Raw genomic sequence first — 23,785 nt, forward strand, 5'->3', positions numbered from 1 at the left:
CAAATATGTATATACATTTTCTCACAAGAAAACGTTAAATCATTCATTTTTTGTTTTCATTCTTTTCAAGTTAAATATAATATTATAAAGGAGTTCAATGTCAATCATGTATCATTTTTTTCTAAAGAAAGATTCTTTTAATACAAACAGGACGAATTTCTTGAAAAATAAGTAAAATAGAGTATGTTATAGGTATTTATAAAAAAAAATTACGAATAACAGCGAACATATATGTATGTTCTTCTTCTGTGTATATTTATATTTTACACTTGAAAGTATATATAATATTTGTTCATTACATATATAGAGATGAGATAGGATGATAAACAAAATGTAGAAGCAAAATAATATTTTTGGCTTAATAATAACTAAAAAAATTATTAAAAAAGGTAAAAAAAAAAAAAAAAAGAGTATAAGTGTGTTGAGCAGGTATTTGATTAGGCTTTTCTAATTTTTTTTATTTTTTTTTTTGTGCAATGTTATTTAAAAATTACCAAAAAAAAGGGTACGAAACAAAGTGTAAAATATAAATATATAACCTACAACACATACAAAATTTTTCATTAAGGTTTATTAAATGTCATTTTGTTACTGTTATATACAAAATTTAATTTATTACTACATTATTACACATTCTCAAGTTCTTACGTTCTTGTACTATCACGCTATTATGAGTTCTTTTTTTTTTTTTTTTTCCTCTTATCTGTTTTATGAATGTGCATTTTTCTTCTATTCACTTGAACTTCCTTTTTTCTTTTTATTTCAGATTTTTCTTTTGACACTTTGGTATCATCACCATGCCTATTCAGGTTGGGAGGTACATGGTCTGAAAAGTCAAAGGAGAAATGCTCGAATATTCTGTTTGGTGGAATATTTACAGAGTTAATAGTAGTTAAGTTTCTTGTATTTTGAATAAAATTATTTAACTGATATATATTCATTTTTTTAAAAAACGGGTTATTTGATATAACAATATTTTTTAAATTGTTTAATTCTTTTAAATAATTTAAAAAATCTTCCTTCATAATAAAGTTATTATGTACATATAACTGCCTTAAGGATGTCAAATATATTATATCCTTTTCAATATTTATCAACTTATTATTATTTAATCTTAATTCTTGGACATTAGAAAAATGAAAACTAAAACAAAACTGTCTAATTTTATTGAAAGAGAGAGAAATTTTTTTTAAGTTTATCATTGGTTTCGTTGGTTTAACAAAGGTTTCAATAGAATTATTTTTAAGAATTAATGTTTCTAAATTTTTCAAACTCGCCAAATTTGGAACCTTTTCTATTTCATTATATGCTAATATTAATGTTTTTAAATTCTTTAATAAGCATACATCATCTATAATTTTAATTTTATTATTTGATAAATTTAAATATACCAAATTATTTAAATTATTTATGTAATTTATATTATCTATTAAATTGTTTTGTAATATAATTTGCTGCAAATTAAAATTCATTTCAACCATTCTCAAATCTTTTATTTTATTTTGACTTAAATCAACTTTGCTTAAATTTTTCATTTGATATAATTCTTCGCAATCTTCTATATCCTTATTTTTCAGAATTAGTTCCTTGCAATTTGATATATTTCCACCTTCAATGATCGAGGAAATTTTTACTATAGTTAATTTTTTTAAGCTATCATTTTTTCTTTTTTCTTCAAATTGTTTCTCCATTTTGTTATAAACAACAACATATATATGGTTCATAAAAATTTTCGAATGGCTATTCTTACTCCCTATATAACATACACTCAATTTTGTTTCTACTGATAACGAGTACTCTTAATTAGTCCGTGAAAAATTAGTGAAGATGCTGGAATAAAAGGTAATCCGAAAGAAGGAGAGTGTAAAAAAGCACAATTTTTGTATTCAAATATTTGGTATTATATCAAAAAAAAAAAAAAAAATATAAAATAAATATAATATACTATAAAATAATAAAAATAGTAATTATAATAATAATGATAAATAGTAGACTTTTTAAATTATTGTACAGTTTTTGTTCTGTCGAAAAATTGTACTAAATTTTTCTAATTTGTTCAACACTTTTAAAAGAATACAACATAATAATATATGCCATAAATGAATAGTATAAAATTGAGCACTTGTTATTAGAAATAAAAGAAGCGTTTAATATTTTTTGCTTTTTAAAAAAATCTCAAAGGAAACACTAGGTTTTGATGTGCCTACAAATATTTATACTGAATATTTTTTTAATCGAAAATCCAAGAATACATGTGAATAACATATGTTCCTTAATATTATTTGCTATTCAAATATATTTATCATTTTTATTTTATTAATATTTTACAATTTATTTTTACATAATTTTTTTATAAAAATATAGAAAAAATTTAAAAGAACTAAGTATTTTTATTTGTAAAAAAAAAAATATAAAAACAAAAATTAAATTAAATAAAATAAAACAAAAGAAAACAAAACATAACAATGTATAACAAAATAAAATCTAAAAACAATGGCAAAGCAACAGCAGCAAAAAAAATAAAACCAAAAAAACAGGTAAGATACCCCCTAAAAATAGTAACTAATTTTTTGTTAATAACTGAAAAAAATATACCAAATTGAAGTACAATATTAAAAAAAAAAAAGAGAAAGAAGGAAGAAAGAGAAAGAGAAAGAGAAAGAAGCAAGAAGAAAAATATAAACAACTACCTCCTTCATTCATTTCCATTGCTTACATGTATTAAGTACAAAAAAATGTTGAAAAAAAAACTATTTGCATACATGTGTAGTACTTGTATGTATATAAACATGTATACATAGGTACGAATTATTATAAAACTGGTGTATTCCCTGATAACTTTACGTCATATCTTTATTCTAGCATAGGATATATAGTTATAACCACCTTTTGATTGGTTATGTATTTTCTTTATAGCCATTTTATGATCTTTGACTTTGTTGGGATTATTTTTCATTTCCATCATTTTATGTTCAGCATTTTCTATAAGTTTCTTTTTCATAGCTTTCCTTCTTTTAAAAATACCTTTTAATCTGCGAATTGCTGATAGGGATAAAAATTTTTTCCACATGGATTTAAAAACTCCTTTGAGGGCCATATCAATTCTTTGTAAAACTTTGAATTCTGATTTTAAAACATTCCATAATGCTAAACCAGCCATAGGAGCGAATAAATATGGACCGATTGATGCAAAGAGTCCAACAGAGAAAACGCTCTTCATGCAAGCTTCAGTTGAGTTAGTCAACGTAGCTTTTACTACTTGTTGTATACACACTTGCTTTGGTGGTGGTATAGTAGATGTATAACAACTTGTAGCAGGTCCTACTCCTATATCTGTCGCATGTTGAGTTATATCCATGGCACTTAAAATAGTGTATGCAGATAATGTTCCTAAGGTCATAAAACCTAATAATTCCTTCATCCTACTTTTTTCTCTTTCCTTTTGCCATTTTCCTATGAAATTACCAAAATAAGGGGCTTGCATATAAAACATTTTACTTAAATAAGGCAACTGCATTTCACTAAAAATAACTTTCGTTAACTTAAGTGAAAATGCAGATGTTAAAGATGCTCCATATTTCATAGCTTTTAATTCTTTCTTCATTGATTTAGGAAGTAAATTGTCAAAATAATGTAACACAGCATCACCTCCAATAATCATTTTAAAATTGTTAACAAAATCTTTATCATCAATTTTGTTTCCAAGTGAATTGCTCGAAAATTTTACTTCATAAGTTTGTAAACTATCAGGATTTTTCAAATGCTGTAAAGCAAAAGAAGAAATCATTTTCCATACTGCAGAACAATGATCAGCACACATGGAATTTTGAAGTTCTTTAAGTCTATCTTCATGTGGTATATAATTATAATTTGGATTAATAGCCATCATACCTGGATTTCTAACTACACTGAATGGCTCTCTTAAATGTTTCTCTGTACTTACTTGAATTACATGATCAACGATTTCAATAAAAGCCTCATTAATTAACCATGATTCATCCTGATCACGAATTAATTTATGCAATTCACTTACTTTTTCTAATATAACAAATGCCTTTTTTATATCAATAGTTGCACCAAACCATAATGCATGCTCGACTTTAAAACTAGGTTTTCGTAAAAGCATATTTCCAAGAGAAACAATTTTATTGAAAAATTTTCTAAATACAGTTTGCTTAGTTGCTTTAACTGTTCTTGAAAATATGATATTTTCCTCAATATTATTTTCTAATAAGTATTTACTGTCTTCTACAACTTTATAAACAACACTATTCTTTTGGTGTGGAGCATCATTCAATTCTAGCCATAGCCGTAAAGCTCTTGCATATTCTTTATTTATATAATGATCCCATTTATCATTTTGATTAAGGATGAGTTTATTTTCTTGTTTTTGTGCTTGTACTTTTTCATTTTCTTCATTTAATTCTTTTATTAATTTTTCCTTATCTGTCATCTCTTCATTGGAATTATCATATTCATTTGAATAATCCTTAAGATAATTTTGAATCGAAGTTTCCATCTTTTGATTCTCAATTTTCTCCTTTTTATATTCTTCAAAACCTTTTGAAAACCATGCAGACATTAAATTATCAGCGTACCCTACAAATCCACCCTCAGTAAATATATCTTTTGCAAATTGACTATTGAGTTTATCATTTGCACTTACACTTCTTGGAACAAATCTGGCGTTTTGAATAATCTGCATAGATGCTATACTATGTGTTGTGAAACGGATAGTCGTGATAATATTTTCCAGTATGTGTGAAGGGATATGTTGCAACAGTTTCATCATAGCCAATTTAGTAAGTAATTTCCTCTTTAGAAATCCTTTTTTCATTCCAACTACAAGTTTTCTAAGCTTATGAGGAATAAAAGCAGATGTTGACGTTGCAAATTTTTCAGAAAGCGTTGCTGAAAGCATTTTCCTTTTGTCACTATAATAACTTCTAACAGGATCTTTCCTTGCAAAAGCGGAGATTATGAATAAATTTACATAGAATAAATTTTCATTTTTAGCTATTTGATTTAAATATTCTATATTATTTCCTCTAGCCATAAATTTTAATGGAGAATTTGTTAATGTTTGTAATTCTATTAATGCCTTTTTTATGGATTCTAAATTAGATTTAGGCGATTTTGATAATATGCTATTTAAATAAAAATAATGACGAGCACTAGACACATCATTTAAAAATAATTTCCTCGCCTTTTGACTCTTAGAAGAAATAGTGTTATATCTGTCAACTAATGCATAAAAGGCTGGCAATGCTTTACTCTTTATATTGTATTTAGCATCCATTTTAAGTAGTTTCTTTTTTAACTGTTGACCTCTCATCATAAATTGATCAAATATATAGTTTTTTTTTCTTTTTTTTTTTTTATTTGCACTTGTTCCTGGTACATATACAAGTTCTCTAGTCTCATACCAGAAAAAGAATTTGTAAAAGTCCACATATTCATTCTGATTAAAAATGAGTTTTATATAATGAGGATTTGGTTCATTTGTTGAAGATGTATTCTCTATTTCAGCAAAAATTCTTAACAGATCAAAAGCTCTTTTCAAACTCTTTTGATTTTCTTTTTGTCCAATATCCTTTTTCAAAATCCTTGAATTATATAATTTAGATTTTTCAAAGTTACATTTTAATGCGTTTTCTGTATCATCCCTTGGGCAAACTTGTGAAAATATTCTTATTGCATTAAATGAAAAGGATAAAGAATTTTCATATCCATTAACATTATTTTTATTAAAAACATTATCTATTTCGTGAATATTTATTAGGCTGAAAACATTTAGTACTAATTCTAGTAAGTCACATATGGTTTTACGTTCACCCATGGACGTAGTAGTTCTTCCTGGTCTTGATTCGAGGGGAATAAACGTTATGTCTTTTTCAAATTTTTTTCTTGGATTATAATAAATATTGCACATTTCATTAAACATAAAGAAAGAGTAATCAGAATTAGCCATTATCATTGTTTGTAATGAATAAAAGGATTTCAATCCTTTAACAAAAAAATTGTTAAACGAAAGGTATGCCAAAGATAAGAGTAACATATGACCTAACATATATACATTGGAAGAAGATACTATATATATTTCGTAATTCAAACCAATAGAAGAGGAAGCTAACTTGCTATATTTTGTTCTTATTGGTTGTATAAGTTCTCCCAAGGCTAAATTATGAAAGTATAATCTTTCTAATTGATTAGTGCCTGGATTTTTTACAAATACGTGACAGAGATATTGTTTCATAATTTTGTTATACTTAGCACTTAACGGATTTATATTTTCATTTCTAAAAGCATTTGCTTCATTAATAAAACTTTTATCTTCATACACATCTCTATTACCATTTAAGTTTTTTCTATTTAATGAATTATTAATTGACTGTAAAATGTTGTTAAAATTATTAAGTCCTAAATATTTTTGTCTATTTAATTCTACTAGCATTTCACCCCTTAATTCTTCTAAAGCTCTCGCATATTCAAAAGCAGTATTAAGATAGTCTCCTTCTTTTTGTACTGAATTATCTTGACGACAATAATTTTCTACTTCTTTAGAAAATTTAGTTCCAATCATTTTTTCTAATTCGATCTCATTTGAGCCCAAAATTTCTTTTTTATCAAAATTCATATAATTTGAGAAATGGTAATTTACAGGTTTTCTATTTGCATAGTCGTTGTCATTTAAACCATCTTCTGTTTGATAATCTTCTCCATTAGAATTAAGCAATTTTTCTTTTATGGACATATCTTGTCCATTATCTAAATAATATAGAATTGAAGGATCGTCTAAATCGTCTGTATCATTTTTGTTGTTACCTCCAGAACCCTTATTTTTATTGCCTACTTTATCTCTTGAATATTCTCCTTTATTTAGATTATCCTCAATTTCGTTAGCTCTTTTTTTAGCATGACTATTATCATGCAATATATGAATAGGATTTCCTCCATACATATTATCTGTGTTTCCTCTACCTGGAATTCCATTATCACCTATTCCCATTCCTGTTAATCTAGGATCTCTATAATTATCAGTTTCATTTGGATGCCCGTTTTCATCATGATCTGATGATATATACGTTTTGTTTTCTGGTTTTGATCGATTATAATCTCCTTCATTTAACTCGTATTCAGTGTCACTTGAATTATCATCAGAATTTTGGGGAAAAGGATTACTTCTACGTCTTTGACTAGGTTTTTTATATACTTTTTTTTTATTTGGTGTATTATCGTATACATTTTTTCCATTATCAGAACTAATTTCATTTGGTCTTTTGTCATGAGGTTTTACATTTTGTCCATCTCCCTGCTGTACAGTATATACCAATGGATTATATCCTTTTCCATACGTACCTTCACCTTCGTTAACAGGTCTTAAATCATGAAGATAATCACTCAGTGGACCTTTTTTCCCTGGGTAAGCACCTCCATTTTTTCCATTCCCTTGTGCACCATGATTTAAAGAGTAGGTTGTTCCATCATCTTTGTTCCCTTGAGGACCCCCTCCATAATGTGGTCCATCATGTTCTCCTTTACCCTCAGAACCATTATAAGGCACATAGGACTTACCATCAGGACCAACAAAAAGTTTGTATGCATTCCCATCTGGTCCAATATAATTTCCGTGAAATTTTCCATCAGGTTCAATTTGAGGTGTGAAAGTTTTCCCATCAGGTCCAATATAAGATCCGTGAAATTTCCCATCAGGTTCTATGTAAGTTTCATAAGTGTTTCCATCTGGACCAACGAAAGATTCATGAATTTGACCATCAGGTCCAACGAAGGGTTGGTAAGTTTTTCCATCGGGTCCAATATAATTTCCATGAAATTTTCCATCAAGTTCAATCTGGGGTGTATATATTTTTCCATCGGGTCCAATATAATTTCCGTGAAATTTTCCATCAGCTTCAATATGGGGTGTATACGTATTTCCATCAGGACCGACAAAGGATTCATATGTTTTACCCTTAGGTCCAAAGTATGGTTTGTATATTTTCTCATCAGGCTCAACGAAGGGTTTGTATGTTTTTCCATCAGGTCCAATATAATTTCCATGAAATTTACCATCCTGTTCAATATGAGGTGTGTAAGTTTTCCCATCAGGTCCAATATAAGATCCATGAAATTTCCCATCAGGTTCTATGTAAGGTTTATAAGTGTTTCCATCTGGCCCAACGAAAGATTCGTGAGTTTTCCCATCAGGTCCAACGAAGGGTTTGTACGTTTTTCCATCGGGACCAATATAATTTCCATGAAATTGACCATCGGGTTCAATGTGGGGCGTATAAGTTTTCCCATCAGGTCCAATGTAAGTTCCATGAAATTTCCCATCTGGTTCAATATGGGGTGTGTAAGTATTCCCATCAGGACCAACAAAAGATTCTTGAGTTTTACTATCAGATCCGACAAAGGGTTTGTACGTTTTCCCATCAGGCCCAATATAGGTTCCATGAAATTTACCATCTGGCTCAACATGAGGTGTGTATGTTTTTCCATCAGGTCCAATATAATTTCCATGAAATTTACCATCCTGTTCAATACGGGGTGTATAAGTATTCCCATCAGGACCGACAAAAGATTCATGAGTTTTACCATCAGATCCAACGAATGGTTTGTAAGTTTTTCCATCGGGACCAATATAATTTCCATGAAATTGACCATCCGGTTCAATGTGGGGCGTATAAGTTTTCCCATCAGGTCCAATGTAAGTTCCATGAAACTTCCCATCTGGTTCAATATGGGGGATGTAAGTATTCCCATCAGGACCAACAAAAGATTCTTGAGTTTTACTATCAGTTCCGACAAAGGGTTTGTAAGTTTTCCCATCAGGCCCAATATAGATTCCATGAAATTGACCATCGGGTTCAATGTGGGGCGTATAAGTTTTCCCATCAGGTCCAATGTAAGTTCCATGAAATTTCCCATCTGGTTCAATATGGGGTGTGTAAGTATTCCCATCAGGACCAACAAAAGATTCTTGAGTTTTACTATCAGATCCGACAAAGGGTTTGTACGTTTTCCCATCAGGCCCAATATAGGTTCCATGAAATTTACCATCTGGCTCAACATGAGGTGTGTATGTTTTTCCATCAGGTCCAATATAATTTCCATGAAATTTACCATCCTGTTCAATACGGGGTGTATAAGTATTCCCATCAGGACCGACAAAAGATTCATGAGTTTTACCATCAGATCCAACGAATGGTTTGTAAGTTTTTCCATCGGGACCAATATAATTTCCATGAAATTGACCATCCGGTTCAATGTGGGGCGTATAAGTTTTCCCATCAGGTCCAATGTAAGTTCCATGAAACTTCCCATCTGGTTCAATATGGGGGATGTAAGTATTCCCATCAGGACCAACAAAAGATTCTTGAGTTTTACTATCAGATCCGACAAAGGGTTTGTAAGTTTTCCCATCAGGCCCAATATAGATTCCATGAAATTGACCATCGGGTTCAATGTGGGGCGTATAAGTTTTCCCATCAGGTCCAATGTAAGTTCCATGAAATTTCCCATCTGGTTCAATATGGGGTGTGTAAGTATTCCCATCAGGACCGACAAAAGATTCGTAAGTGTTGCCATCAGGCCCAACAAAAGTTTTGTGGGTTCTCCCATCATGCCCAGCGAAGGGTTTGTAAGTTTTCCCATCAGGTCCAATGTAAGTTCCATGAAACTTCCCATCTGGTTCAACATAAGGTTCGTAAGTTTTTCCATCAGGTCCAATATAAGATCCGTGAAATTTCCCATCAGGTTCTATGTAAGGTTTATAGGTGTTTCCATCTGGCCCAACGAAAGATTCGTGAGTTTTCCCATCAGGTCCAACGAAGGGTTCGTAAGTTTTCCCATCAGGTCCAATATAGGTTCCATTAAATTTCCCATCAGGATCTACATAAGGTTCGTAAATATCTCCATCAGGTCCAATATAAGCTCCATGAAATTTTCCATCAGGTCCAACATAAGGAGTGTAAGTTTTCCCATTAGGTCCAACATAAGATTCCTTTCCAATTAAATTATACGGCCCATTACCCAGTTCATCATAAACTCCACTATTAGTTTTATTTTTTGCATTTGAATTGGTAGAATGTGGAACATTATCTATGTATTCATAATCTGTGTCATATGGATCTTCTTTTTCTCTATTGTATCTTAATTTTTTATTTTTTCCTTTCTTATCTCTGTTCATATCAGCCATTCGTTCACGATTTATCCTTTCCGCTTCTTCTTCTTCTTTCTTTTTTAAATTTTCATATTCCTCTTTCATTTTATCATATTTTATTTTGTTTTGACCATTATTTGATTCATTTTTATTATTGGAATTATCATAATGTAATGGGGAATTTGCTTGTAATTGTCCTGTATTATATCCATTATTTTTATTTGAATTTGTTCCTTCATCGTGTCCATTTGGTGCATTTCCTTCATCATTTCCTGTACCTCCAGTGGCTCCTTTATTGGCACCCATGCCTTGTTTTCCTTTATTTACATTCCTATTTGCGTTATTATCATTTTCTTCATCTTCATGATCTTGCCCCCCCATATAAAAAATAACTTTTGTTTTTTTTTTTGGACTGTAAGTTGGACTTTCATTTTTTAGGACATCATTTGCATTTCTTACTCTTCTATTTGTTTTATCTGTTGTTATATAATCAATGTGCACATATATAAGTAAAATAAAAATAATAACTTTTAACATTTTATTCTTTTTATAGTTAGAAACTGGAACAACAACAAAAAAAAAAATTTAATGAATGAATAAATGAAAGGCATAAAAAATGAAAACTAAAAATTAAAAATTTTCCATTAAGAGAAATTTCACATTATTAAATTTTGTCAATAGTGAGAATTATATAAAACTAAACACAACAAAAACAATACTTTAAAATATTCTACATAAAAAGGTAAGTTATGTGATAATGTTGAGCAATATTTCTTTGTATCAGTTGTCTATATCTATGTCTATATTTTTATTATTATATTGATCTTTCGAAAACATCAAGACAACCAGGGTGATGAGAAAATAAAAAAAACAAAAAAAACCTCTAATTAAATCTTCACAAAAATTAATAACTTAAAAATTAAATACAAAAATGTTCTAATATTAATATATATATATATATATATATATATACATAAATGTACGTTTTTTCAGTTTTGGTTTATATTTAAAACACAAATATTGAAAAGCTGAGCTTCTATAAATATGGATAAAAAAAAAAAAAATAAAATAAAAATAAACGTAAAAATATTACAGAATTCTAGAATGAAGCCATTTTAAATGTTTTTGTCTGCACATATCTAACATTTAAATATGTGTTATAAAAAATATATTACTGCGTTAAACATATCTAGCTGAGGAATTATGTACAAAATAATTAACCATAAAGAAAAAATTACGAGAACAGAAATAAATTAGAAAAAAAAACAAAACAAATTTAAATCCTTCTTTATTATTTCCCCCCCTTTTCTAATATAATTGTACAAAAAAATATATTCTAGACTTTAAATATTTTTTATATATTATTTTACATTATATCATATTTCGTCTTATGGTACCATTTAACCATTTGCACAAAGGCGCACAATATTATTTTAAAAAAATAAAAATATTGAAAAATTATTGTATGCATAAATATTTGTATTATTGCTACTACTTTAAGTTCAAAAATTTTGATATACTTATTTTTATCGTTTGTTTGATGAATTGTTCTATACTATGTAAAAAGGAAAAGTACAACAGTGTCGTAACACATTGACATATGGGTATTTCTTTCTTAAAAATACATAAAAATGTTTAGAATTAATGAAAAAAAAAAAAAAAAAATATATATATATATATATATATGTATAAAGACACATATTGCTATTCTTAGAAGTTAAAAATACAGATATCTTCATTGCATTGAATTATATTTTATTTTTTTTTTATCCTTTTTATCTTAATATTCCCATAACGAGTGAATAAGCAATGATATTTTTTAAAAGGAACAAATAATTCATGTACTGCAGTGGTGTAATAAATAAAATTTAACAATAATGTACATAAGCTTACAATAATTTAAAATCATTTCTTTTAAAATTCAAACTTTTTAATAATCATTTTAAAGGTGTTGTACATTTTCACTTAAAAGTCTAATTTTACGTTTGGTATAGAGTAGAGATATTAATTAAAATTTTTTTTTTTTATATTTTTTTATCATACTTTAATTAGTTGATAGTATAATTCGCATATAGAGATATGATATGCCTGCATTTGTTCATTTATTTATTTATAATATTACATTTTTATGCTAATGTAATATTTTAGGATAATAGGAAAATAAAACTTTTTATTTTTTACAACTACGTATATATATATATATGTACACTCCTTCCTAATATTTTATAACAGTTCTTTAAACCTTTCTATATTAATTTTGTGCATTTGACTTACAGCCCACTTAAGGCTTAGTAATAAACGCAACAAATAAAAATTTTCAATTAATTTTTCTTATATAAGCTGAATACGAAAGTAAAACTTTTCATTTTAATATCCAAGACTTTATAGTACTGTAATGTTTAAAAAATTTATTAGTTTTCCCAGTACGTAGGAAGGAACGAAAAAAGGAAAGTGCGCACCTATTTAAAGGCACATACATAAGTATATATACATATATATTTATATATGTATATATTACTATTTATTGATGAACAAGTATTTCTTTCAATATTTAGTCCCTTAAATTGTGCATAATCGTAAAATTTTTAGCCCATTTTATTCAACATATATTAGGATGCATGTATAGCAATAATGCTTTTATGCCTTTCATAATAAAGATAAGAAATGTAAGATTCATTATGCACTTTTTTTATTCTTTTATTTTTTACAAAAATATGAAGATAAATATTATACTGAGAACTATGTATGCATAGAATTATAATATGCTAAGGGCACAAGTTTTACGTAAAAATGTCAACAACTTGACTTACAACTACTTAATTTATTTAATATTCTGCAAAATCATTTTAAAGTTAATTTTTTCAACTTTGTGCCAAATAATATTTCCTTTTTGTTTTTTTTATTTTTTTATTTTTATCTTTCTCTATTTTGAAAAAATATATATATTTAAACAACATGTATGTAGTGTGTTTATTTTAAAATATAAGGTTATCATTGTTTTCAAAACATTTTACCAATTTTATTAAATCTCTGCTTCTCCTTTTTTTAAATATTTTAAATAACTTTTTGTGTATAATGCTTCCATTAAGTTTTTCTCATTTTTCCATAAGCTATTGCTAAAAGTAATTTTAGTAATATTATAAATATAATAAAAAGTACTGAAGTATAATTAAACATAAATGTGAGTTGATTGTAAAAATACAACATATACTTAGAGATCCTGCTGGGTATTTCATTACCATTATATAATTATATATTATCATCTGGGGTTAATATTTACATTAAGGCTTCAAAAAAAGAAAAAAAAATTTCATTACTTAAAATTAAACAATGAAGCATAGATCACATTTAAAGCAAAAAAACAAAGTTTATAAAAAATGTAAAAGTCAGAAACGGAATAAAAATTTAAAAAAAGTTCAGAAAAAGAAGAGAAATAATGCAACTTTAAAATACAGTCATATTTTACATAGGGCATTTCAATCCCATTGTACAAAAGCGAATAACTTAAAAAGTAAACTTCAGGAAAAATCAAAATACATACCATTTTACAGTTGTTTAAATATATGTTTAATAGGGTTTCATGAAAATGCAGATGTTCTATCATTTAAAAAAGAGTTCATAAAATATTTATGTGAAAAAAATGGTGAAGATATTATAGAAGATAACATAAATTTATATGATATATATACAATACATTCAAATAATGAAAAAAAAAACGATCCTTAGTAATTTATGATATACCACGAGATATATATGGAATAATAGATGGAACAAAATGTGCCGATTTAATTTTGTGTATTTTTAAAGATGGAAATGTTGAGAAATCCTCTTTTGATGAATTGGGTTATAACTTGTTATCAGTTTTAAGAATACAAGGAGTTCCATCAGTTATCGGTATAGGATATAACACAAAAGAAAATAGTAATAAAAATACACAGAAATTTGTGGCCAGGTATTTTAACTCAGAATTTACATTAGATGATAAAATATTCTTTATTAATAGTGATGACAACAATAAAAATTTTCATTTTAACAAACTTTATAATGAAATAATGAATATAAAAGTAAAGAGTGTCTCTTATAGAGAAGGAAGAGGCTACATGATGGCTGACTCATGTCAATATAATCCAGTTAATGATTCCATTTACATAAAAGGGTTTGTGAAAGGTATAGGATTTAATATTTACAACCCATTACATATAACGAACATTGGAGATTATTATATCGATGATATATATGTCATAGATGTGATAAAAGGAAAAAAAAATATGAATAGTAGTGAAGGAATAGGTGCTAAACTTTCCCTATTTGATATAATTCAAAATAATGAACAAGAAGAAAATAGTTTTAATTTTATAAACAATTTTCTTCATAATAGTAAAATAGCTAATAATGATTTTAATTACAATTGTTTACACGTTCAAAATAGCGCAAACAGAAGTAATCTAAATGAGGAAAATGATTTATTGTGTGTACGACCATACACTTCCCAAGAAAATAATTTTTATGTTAACAATTTAATGACTCTTAAAAATAATTCTATAACAGAATATCCCCCTTCTAGATTGTTTGATCAAACAGATGATTATGCAAACAGCAGTGATCATGCTGTTTATAATTTTAATTTAAACAATGCCTTAAATGGTACAAACAATGATGAGTATAATAAAGGCGTGTCTAAGATAAGTACAAGCAGTATGAACTGTATGGACAGCACGAATTATTCAAACAAAACAAATAACATGTACAATGTACACGGCAGTGTAAATGGAAATAATGATCATAATAATACGTGCAAAAAGGGCAATTCGGATAATATTTGGATGTATATATCGAACGAAAAACATGAAGTAAACGATAATATTATTAGTTCTTTTGATAGACACGAAACACAAAATGTAGGAGTAAATAACACTGGCAGTAGTAATATATGCACTGAGGAGCATTTCAATAGTATCAGCTTTTCACAGGGAAACAATTCTTGTGAACATGGTGGAGGGGAATCAGAAATGGAGAAAGGCAATAAGAATAATAGTAGCAGTAGGAGTAGTAGTAGTGGTAGAAGTAGTGGTAGTAGTAGTGGTAGTAGTAGTGGTAGTATTGATAGTAGAAGTAGTAGTGGTAGTAATAATGATTCCATAGAAAAGGACTCAGATAATTCTGATTATATCTATCTGTGCAAAAATATAAGTGCTAGGGAACGGTTCAAGAGATATAGAAGTTTGCAAAGTTTTAGAACCTCCTATGTGGATGTGTATGAGGATTTACCTTTGGAATATTCACGTATTTATGATTATGAAAGTTCAGAAAATTTAGGAAAATATTCAAAAAGGAAATATATAGAAAATTGCAAAATTATAAATGGAGAATATACCTTAACAGATGCCTACTGTTTATTTATTATAAAAAATGATGGAAAATTGTATAATTTAATACAGTATTTACAGAAGAAAAAATTACCTTTTATATTATCAAGTTTACTGCCTTTTGAAAGAAAAGTAACAGTAGTGAATATGGAAATAGAAAGAACTTTTTCTTATTTAGGGAACGTAGAATCAAAAGAGGTATTTGAGATAGTATGTGGGTTTAGACATTTTGTTTCTTGTCCTATTTTCAGTGAACAAATTGTTAAGTCAACACAAGCAAAAGGAAAATATGAAAAAAATTTGAAATATGGGAAAAAGTATGTTGCTTCCGTATATGCCTTTACAACAGTCACCAATGCCCCTGTTTTTATTATAAAAAAAAAAAAAATTCATCAAGAAGAAGGAAGATGTAATGAGGATCGCTTGCATATACAAACACCAGAAAATGTATGCGACACGAAAAATTGCAACAATAGTTTAGAAGGTGCAGAAGGAGGCATTAACAGTAGTAATAACTACATTAGTAACAACGTCATTAGTAACAACTTCGTTAGTAATTACAACATTAGAAACTACAACATTAGTAAATACGACCGTAGTAGTAGTAACAATAATGGTAATTCGTCATGTACAAACAAGCTAAGAAGTGAGAATATCAATGTTGAACTTTTCGATCCTTTTACCACTAACGATACTAATAATATCATGTCAGTGTTAGTTGCACATGGGAAAGTTATCAACTGTGATTGTAAAAGAATAATTATGAAAAGAATAAGTATTTGTGGAAAAATTTTCAAAATTAATAAAAAAGGAGCCGTTATTAGAAACATGTTTTATAACCCGAAAGATATAAATTACTTTAAGCCAGTAGAATTACATACGAAATTTGGTTTAACTGGAAAAATATTAGAGTCATTAGGAACCCATGGAAAAATGAAGTGCATGTTTAATGATGTCCTAAAACAGCATGATAAAGTTTTTATTAATTTGTATAAAAGAGTATATCCTATATGGTTCCCTTTAACATGGGGAGGGGACCCCAATTTAGGTCCCGATGATAAGCATTTACAGAAAAAACGGAAAAATATTAATTTGTCTCATTTGTGATTTTGTTCATTAATTATACGTAATAATTATTTTCTTTTTAAATAAAATTTTCTTTTGCTTTAGAAACTTGCAATATGTATCCCTCATTTAATATAAAATTTTTCTTGATATTAATTTATAAATATTTGTTAATATGCTTTGTAAAAATTATTCTTTTATTTTTGATTTATGTGCATACATGTGAGAAAAAGAAAAAAAAAAAAAAATAATCAAAATTAAATTATATTGTTTTACGTTATAATTGGTTAATTCAAAACAAATTAAAGAATTTCAACTGCTAAAATTTTGTTGGAAAAATTTATATTTCATTTAGTTTTCCTTAATAAAAAAAAAATATATTCCAAAAAGAAAATTGGAAATTCTGGAAAATGCTTTTGATTTTTAAGAATATACATATGTATAAATATATATATTTATTAAAAAAAATGTTCTTAGAAGACATTTTTAATCTAAAAGAAAAAAGAACAAATCAACCAAGTTAAAATGAAATGCCCTTGTGATTTATTATTTGTTTTTTTATATTTTATTAATGATGAAATATTTTCATTATTCTTTTGATTGTGTTAAAATATTTTCTTTTTAAGGTAAAACAGTGACATAATGGAGAAACTACAGGTGCCTCAACAATATCAATGTATATAGACTTGTCTATGTCTACTTATGTAATGGTATATAGTTCTACACACGTGTTCACATGTGTGTGCATATTGTTTATATCCGCAGTTATCCTTATACTCTAAAACGAAAGCACTTGCTATTTTAAATAAATGCAATTCAAATTATGAAGAGATTACGTTAGATATACATACGAATTTCTTTAACAGTGTAATATTTGATTTTTTTTTTTTTTTTATTTTTTAAAGCTTAATATAAAAATTAACATTTTTGTTTTTCTCTTTTTCTTCTTTTGTATAGCTAAAATTTAATTTTCTTTTTTTTTTTTGCCACATTAGGTTTATTATAAAACAAAAAAACTAACAAAGAAAACACATAAAAAGTACATGCAACATATGAACGAAGATATATTATCTAAATAAATATGTCATTCGTATTCAAAAGAAAGTAATTTTGTAATAAAAATAGTATTACAAAAACTTCTTTTTCGATATTTAAATTAAAAAAAAAAAAAAGAAATGGAAAAAAATAAATAAAATTAAATATAGTAAAAATTACAACATTAATAAAGGTGCTAATCTAAAAAAATATATTGATAATAATTTATATAGATAATGGGAAAATAAAAAAAATAGGATAGCGTAAGGGAGTTTAAATAAATTAATAAAAAGGCATCTTATGGATATAATTAAAAGATAAGCTATTACTACATTAAAAAAATAACAATGATGATTACAATATTAACAAAAGTGTTAAAAATTAATTACTACATAATTCCTTCGTTCTTTTTTAATTTTTTATAATTATTATTTTTTCTTATTTTCTTACGTTGGGTTACTTAGTATTTTTAAAAAGTATTTCCATATATATATATACATGTATAAAAGCATGTGAATTAATTTTCTGTAAAAATGTACACTTCATTATATAAGGTCAAGCATACTATTACACACACTGCTATTACTTATGCGACCACTTAATTTCTTCACATTATAATAACTCAATATTTTCTCCATAACTTTTGGGAGGGGAAAAGTCTCTTGATGTCATATAATTATTTTGATTTGATCTGTTTCGGGCTAACTTAAAATCGTTATTTCTTGTTTTATTCCTTTCACTGGAATAAGACAAAAGCGTTGGAACGTCCTCCTCGTTGTCATCCTTTAAAAGCAGTTTCAAGTGCAAAAATAGTAGTAATATAATATAATAATTTTGACGTAGTGACATATATATATAAATGTAAATATAAATATGTATTTATATATATATACATTTATATATATAGATAGATATATTCACAAAATGCGCAACTTGACCAGCTAGAAAGTTGAAAACGAATAAAGAATAAGAATAAAAACAAATCGGACACAATAATATTATATAAATAAAAAAATGTTAAGAAAAAGATTAGGATGATGAAGTTATATCCTACTTGTTGCGCGTCTATAAATTCCATTTCTGGTTCAAATCCATTGTTACTTACATTTCCTCTTTTAGTTTTAATGACTGAATATTTAACATGTTCAAAAGTATCGAAACCTGCAAAAAGGGCGAAACCGGGTGCATAAAGAAAAAAAAGTGAAAAGGGTGAACATAAAGGTTACATGAACGAGACAAATAACTAGACATTAATGCAACTTCATTAACACGTAATAAAATGATGTGGTATATATATATATATATGAAAGAAAAAATAAAAATTAACTAAAAACATGGGCTGTAAATATGTGCACTATAATTACCATAGTTGTAAAACAGGTTTTTAAATTTTGGATTTCTGCACATGTAGGTAACTATGAGCATAATCAGGCCTATAATAAATATTATAAATAAAATAGACTTAGCGCCTAAAACAAAAAGGAAAAAAGAAAAAAAAAAAAAAAAAGTATACGTATTAAAATAATACAGTATATTATAAAATATTATATGACATTACAGTACATCACAATATATAACAATATATGATGTTATATAGTACAAATATAAAGGAAACACAAAATGACACTATATAAATAAAAAAAGGCACAAGGAAACAAAAGGATAAAAATAAAAATAAAAATTATGGTTGCATTTATTGTACTTAATTAGTTTTTATAGAGTTTACTTCTATTAAAAGGAGCGTGTGCTGGGCAAGGGACAGGAACTTTCTCAGGAATCCAACCATTAATACAGATATCACCAGGTACTTTCCTATATGCATTTGCATAAAAATAAGAACTGCTTGTACATCCTTCAACTGTTAAAGTTGGATCATTGGGCTTACATTCATAACTTCCAATTTTACGGGTGAAACCAGTTTCACATTCATAATCTTCTGGTGTACATTCGCAAGCTTTTTTATCAACTGTTCTTTTTAAATCTTTTCCGTTAAAACATTCAGATGTCTGTTTTCTTCTTGTGTAAGTAATTTTTCTACCTAAAGTACATTTATCAGAAAAGGATCCACTACCAGGTGACCATGTTTCATAATCTGAAGAAACCGAATCAGCTGCCCACAAACCTTTACATAAAGGTTGACCAAGAGTATTAAAATCAAGATGATATAGAACACCAACATCATTTCTTGTACCATACACTAAAAATTCGACAGAGGAAGAATTCGGTTCTGCTACAATATTATCAACATCAATTGAAAATTGTCCTAATTCAAAATCAAACCAACTTTGTCCTTCATTCCAACTAAATACAATTTGATTTGTTTTATGTAAATCATCAGCCATAACTATTAAACCTCCATGATCTCCATACTCATAAATATATGGACCTTTATGAGCTTCCATCCATGTTACTCCTCCATCTCTTGACAAAAAAGTATTTACTTCATCGCTTTCATATCTTAAATGACTTCCAACATTACCTGTTCCCATAATTATTCCAACAGCATTTTCTATAGAATAAAATGGAGCATACTGATGATAATTTGTTATACCATGTAAATGTAGATAACAGTTATCTCCACAGTCATATCTATTTCCTCTACTGTCCACTTTTGGTGCTTTTAAATAAGACCAATGACCACCTTTGTTAAAAGAAATTACTGTTCTAACTAAATCTTCATTTTTCCCTTTTGCCGATAGTTTTTTCCTTTTTTCAGTATTTGTTTGAAATGGACTGAACTCATCTTCTAATTGTGCTTTAAAATTATTAAACCTTAAATCTTCATCTTTAATTTCATCTTGATCATCTAAAAAATTTGCAATGTACACTCCATCTAAACTCAGCACCTTATCAAATTCGCATTCACCTGAAGACGTTCTTATATTATTTGGTAAAGAAAGAGTATAATTTAATCCAGAAGCGTCCGAAATATACACATTTCCTGTATTAACTCTATCAGATGAAATTCCATGATTTACATGTAGCATTATAGCACCCTCTGATGTATCTAAAACGGTATAAGATTTTTCATGTATATTTTCTGGTAAATTGGCTTTATTAAATGTTTTACCTCCATCAGTTGATACCATCATATTAACAGTTTGTTTAATTACATCATTTAATCTAGCAACAAATATGTATCCATTTGATATTAAAAATTTATTTCCTTGTTTCACTAATACATCTACACTTCTTCCAAAATTATCCGTAGATACAAAGTCGACATCTTTAGACCATCCACTGAATCTCTGCTGATGCCCATTTCTATTTTTATGATGAGTATAATAGACTGTGTCTTCTAAATGTGATTCTTTATCTCCCCAATTAAATTGAACTACATAAATATCTATTAATTGAAAAGTTCTTCCTAAATCTTTTGTTACTGATAAAGTTTGCATGCATTCTCCATTTTTTTCATCCGTAGAATAACAGGCTGAAGTCCATGAAGAAACTAATGCCCAATGCGTTTTTGTACTATGAAACTGCCAAAAATTTATTTTGTTTTTATAATTCACTAATCGAAACGTTTCTCCTGCATTTTCTGAAACGTAATGATTTTTTTGATTCCCAATAATTAATACTACATTTTTATCCACTGGGTTCACCATAATAAGATCTACTACAGTCATCTCATTTGTATGATTTGATGCGTCATTTTTATTATTTCCATTTTCAGATAAATTACTTGTTATATTTGTCCATATCTTACCACCATCCGCACTTCTATATAATCTTCCTTTTACTGTTTTAACTAAAACAGTCATATGATTATTACCACACCACTGAACATCGTCCACAGCACTATCGAAATTGATTTCACTAACTGATACTTTTTTTTTTGTTATTTGACATTGTGCTAAATATATTAATGAGAAAAAAAGGAAAAAAAAAATGTAAAGAAAAGAACAATTTTTATTTATATTTTTTGAAAAAAAATTTCGCATCTTTGTTTCATCTGATCTGTAACTCTTTTTATATCTTAAACAATTCCTCCTTTCAACCTTTTTTTTCATTATTCAACTGTATAAATATTGTATTACTTCAGTACTGTAAAAATTGTTATTTTAACAAATAAGATATATTTAACGTTTTCCTCAGATTTCACATGTATGAAACACTTTCTTTTTATTTTCCTTTACGTCGAACGCTTCTTGGGCTTTGAGTATATTTTGTTATGAAGATGGAAGAAAAGCATAAAAGCGGAAATAAACAGGTGTTTATAAGTATATATATAATGTAAATATATATATAAATATACATACATATACATAAATATACATACATATACATAAATATGCATACATATACATAAATATACATACATATACATAAATATACATACATATACATAAATATACATACATATACATAAATATACATACATATACATAAATATACATATATATATATATATACATACATACATGCATATGTACATACCTTAAATATTTGCGAAATTCAAATTTTTTCTTAAAAAAAAAAAAAAAAAATTTCTTAAGGTAAAATAAAATCAAGCACATCGTGTGAATATATATATATATATATATAAACTGTTTTCATAATACTGTGTTACTTTTGAAAACATGTGGATGATTAAACAATTTTTGTAAAACCCATTATCACATTTTGCTTTTTTTTTTTTTTTTTTTAATTATATAATTACACCAGTAAGATATAATAGCGTTGCTTGTTTATGAACAGAATTGAAGGAAATAAAAAAAAATCAAATTGCAGGTAGAACTACAAAAATGCTTCCATGGCAGGTAGTATTTAATAAACTTTTAAACCTATTTATATATACAGATATATGTAATGCAGAGTTAAAAGCATTTGCTAAAAACATTATATTGAAGTATTGAAAGAAGTATATCAAGGGAAAGAGCATAATTTCTAATTGTACTCATAAGTACAACTTAATTTTATTTAAAATAGTACTATATGAAGATTTTTCCTATTCCTTTTTTATTTAAGTTTCTATCAAAAGATTCATTTGTTACACAACTCGTGGATTAATATATTTTTGTATAATTTAATGAACATGTACGTTTAAAAATTTTAAAATAAAGGTATCCATAAATAATATTTAACTTAGAGTGTCTATATAATCTTTATTTACATATATGTTGTACGTGCATATAAATGTATAGGTAAGTTAAAAATATTTATATAAATAGGTGTATATTATCTCGTTTCCTATTGCTTCGTTTTAATAAAGCTAAAGTTTAACTAAAATAATAAAAAAATTAAAAATATTGTTGTAACTAACGAAAAATAGAAAATGATTTATTTAACTAAATGCAAAATGAATATGATGTTTTGCTAAAATAGATGACTTTTTAATAAAAACCTAAAAGATATAAATAGTTAAATGAAGTGTGTATTCATGTATGTATACTTATATGTGTGTGTAAAGATAACTCAATAAAAGAGTTAACACTTGAACTACCCTTTAAACGTAAGTACTATTTTAAATATTAAGAAAAAAGAAAAACAAAAGCAATTTATTTATTATAGTGATTAAGTACATGTTATAAATTGCTCTGCAAGGTACATAGTCTTAACGCACTCTGAATTAACGTTGCGGAAGTATGCAAAAAGAAATTTCCATATTATATTTAAGTTGAAAATTATTTTATTATTTTATTTTTTTTTTTTGATTTTATACACTTGTAAGAGAAATAACTCTTTTTTAAAATGTATATAAAAATAAATATAGCCAAATTTGAAAATTGGTGTATAATTTATAAATTGAAAAAAAAAATGATTTCAAATTAAAAAACAAGGGCTATTTAAAGCATTTGTAACTCTAATTGCTATTATTTTTAATAGCAATTTACATTTTTTTACTTGATCATCTAATGGTTTAATAAAATAACAATGAATAAAAAGAAAAAGACTAGGTTTAAAAAAAAAAAATTATTGATTTAATTTTGTCTTTTTCTCAAAATTTTTATTATTTCTTCATTTATTACAAAAATTAAAAGTAGAAGCAAATGTGGTTTGTAAAATCATTTTATAGGCCAAAAAGTTTTCTAACTTTTTTAATATGCATTATACCCGTATTACATTTTTTTTTTTTATTTGTTGTTCCAAATAAACTATGTAAAATAAATAATCTTGTGTACTTAAGAAATGATAGAACATACGGAAAACA

At 26.8% G+C, this 23,785-nt stretch overlaps 4 protein-coding genes across 4 annotated transcripts; 1 reads left to right on the forward strand and 3 right to left on the reverse strand.

The window, feature by feature from the left end:
• Nucleotides 1-668: 668 nt before the first annotated feature.
• On the reverse strand, nucleotides 669-1,691 carry MKS88_004565 (leucine-rich repeat protein; the record flags this gene model as incomplete). The annotated part of the gene is made up of 1 exon (XM_067217751.1): nucleotides 669-1,691. The coding sequence occupies one exon, from the start codon at nucleotides 1,689-1,691 to the stop codon at nucleotides 669-671; it is 1,023 nt and encodes a 340-aa protein (XP_067072148.1).
• A 1,154-nt stretch (nucleotides 1,692-2,845) lies between these two features.
• Nucleotides 2,846-10,702, reverse strand: MKS88_004566 (rhoptry neck protein 2; the record flags this gene model as incomplete). Its single annotated transcript, XM_067217752.1, has 1 exon — nucleotides 2,846-10,702. One exon carries the CDS (start codon nucleotides 10,700-10,702, stop codon nucleotides 2,846-2,848), a length of 7,857 nt encoding a protein of 2,618 aa, XP_067072149.1.
• Nucleotides 10,703-13,495: 2,793 nt separating this feature from the next.
• Nucleotides 13,496-16,638, forward strand: MKS88_004567 (ribosome biogenesis protein TSR1; the record flags this gene model as incomplete). The annotated part of the gene is made up of 2 exons (XM_067217753.1): nucleotides 13,496-13,808; nucleotides 13,892-16,638. 2 exons carry the CDS (start codon nucleotides 13,496-13,498, stop codon nucleotides 16,636-16,638), a joined length of 3,060 nt encoding a protein of 1,019 aa, XP_067072150.1.
• Nucleotides 16,639-18,243: 1,605 nt separating this feature from the next.
• On the reverse strand, nucleotides 18,244-21,644 carry MKS88_004568 (sortilin; the record flags this gene model as incomplete). The annotated part of the gene is made up of 4 exons (XM_067217754.1): nucleotides 18,244-18,414; nucleotides 18,686-18,792; nucleotides 18,996-19,100; nucleotides 19,358-21,644. 4 exons carry the CDS (start codon nucleotides 21,642-21,644, stop codon nucleotides 18,244-18,246), a joined length of 2,670 nt encoding a protein of 889 aa, XP_067072151.1.
• Nucleotides 21,645-23,785: the final 2,141 nt, after the last annotated feature.

This window comes from Plasmodium brasilianum, chromosome 12 (genome assembly GCF_023973825.1).
Source record: "Plasmodium brasilianum strain Bolivian I chromosome 12, whole genome shotgun sequence".
NCBI lineage: Eukaryota > Apicomplexa > Aconoidasida > Haemosporida > Plasmodiidae > Plasmodium > Plasmodium brasilianum.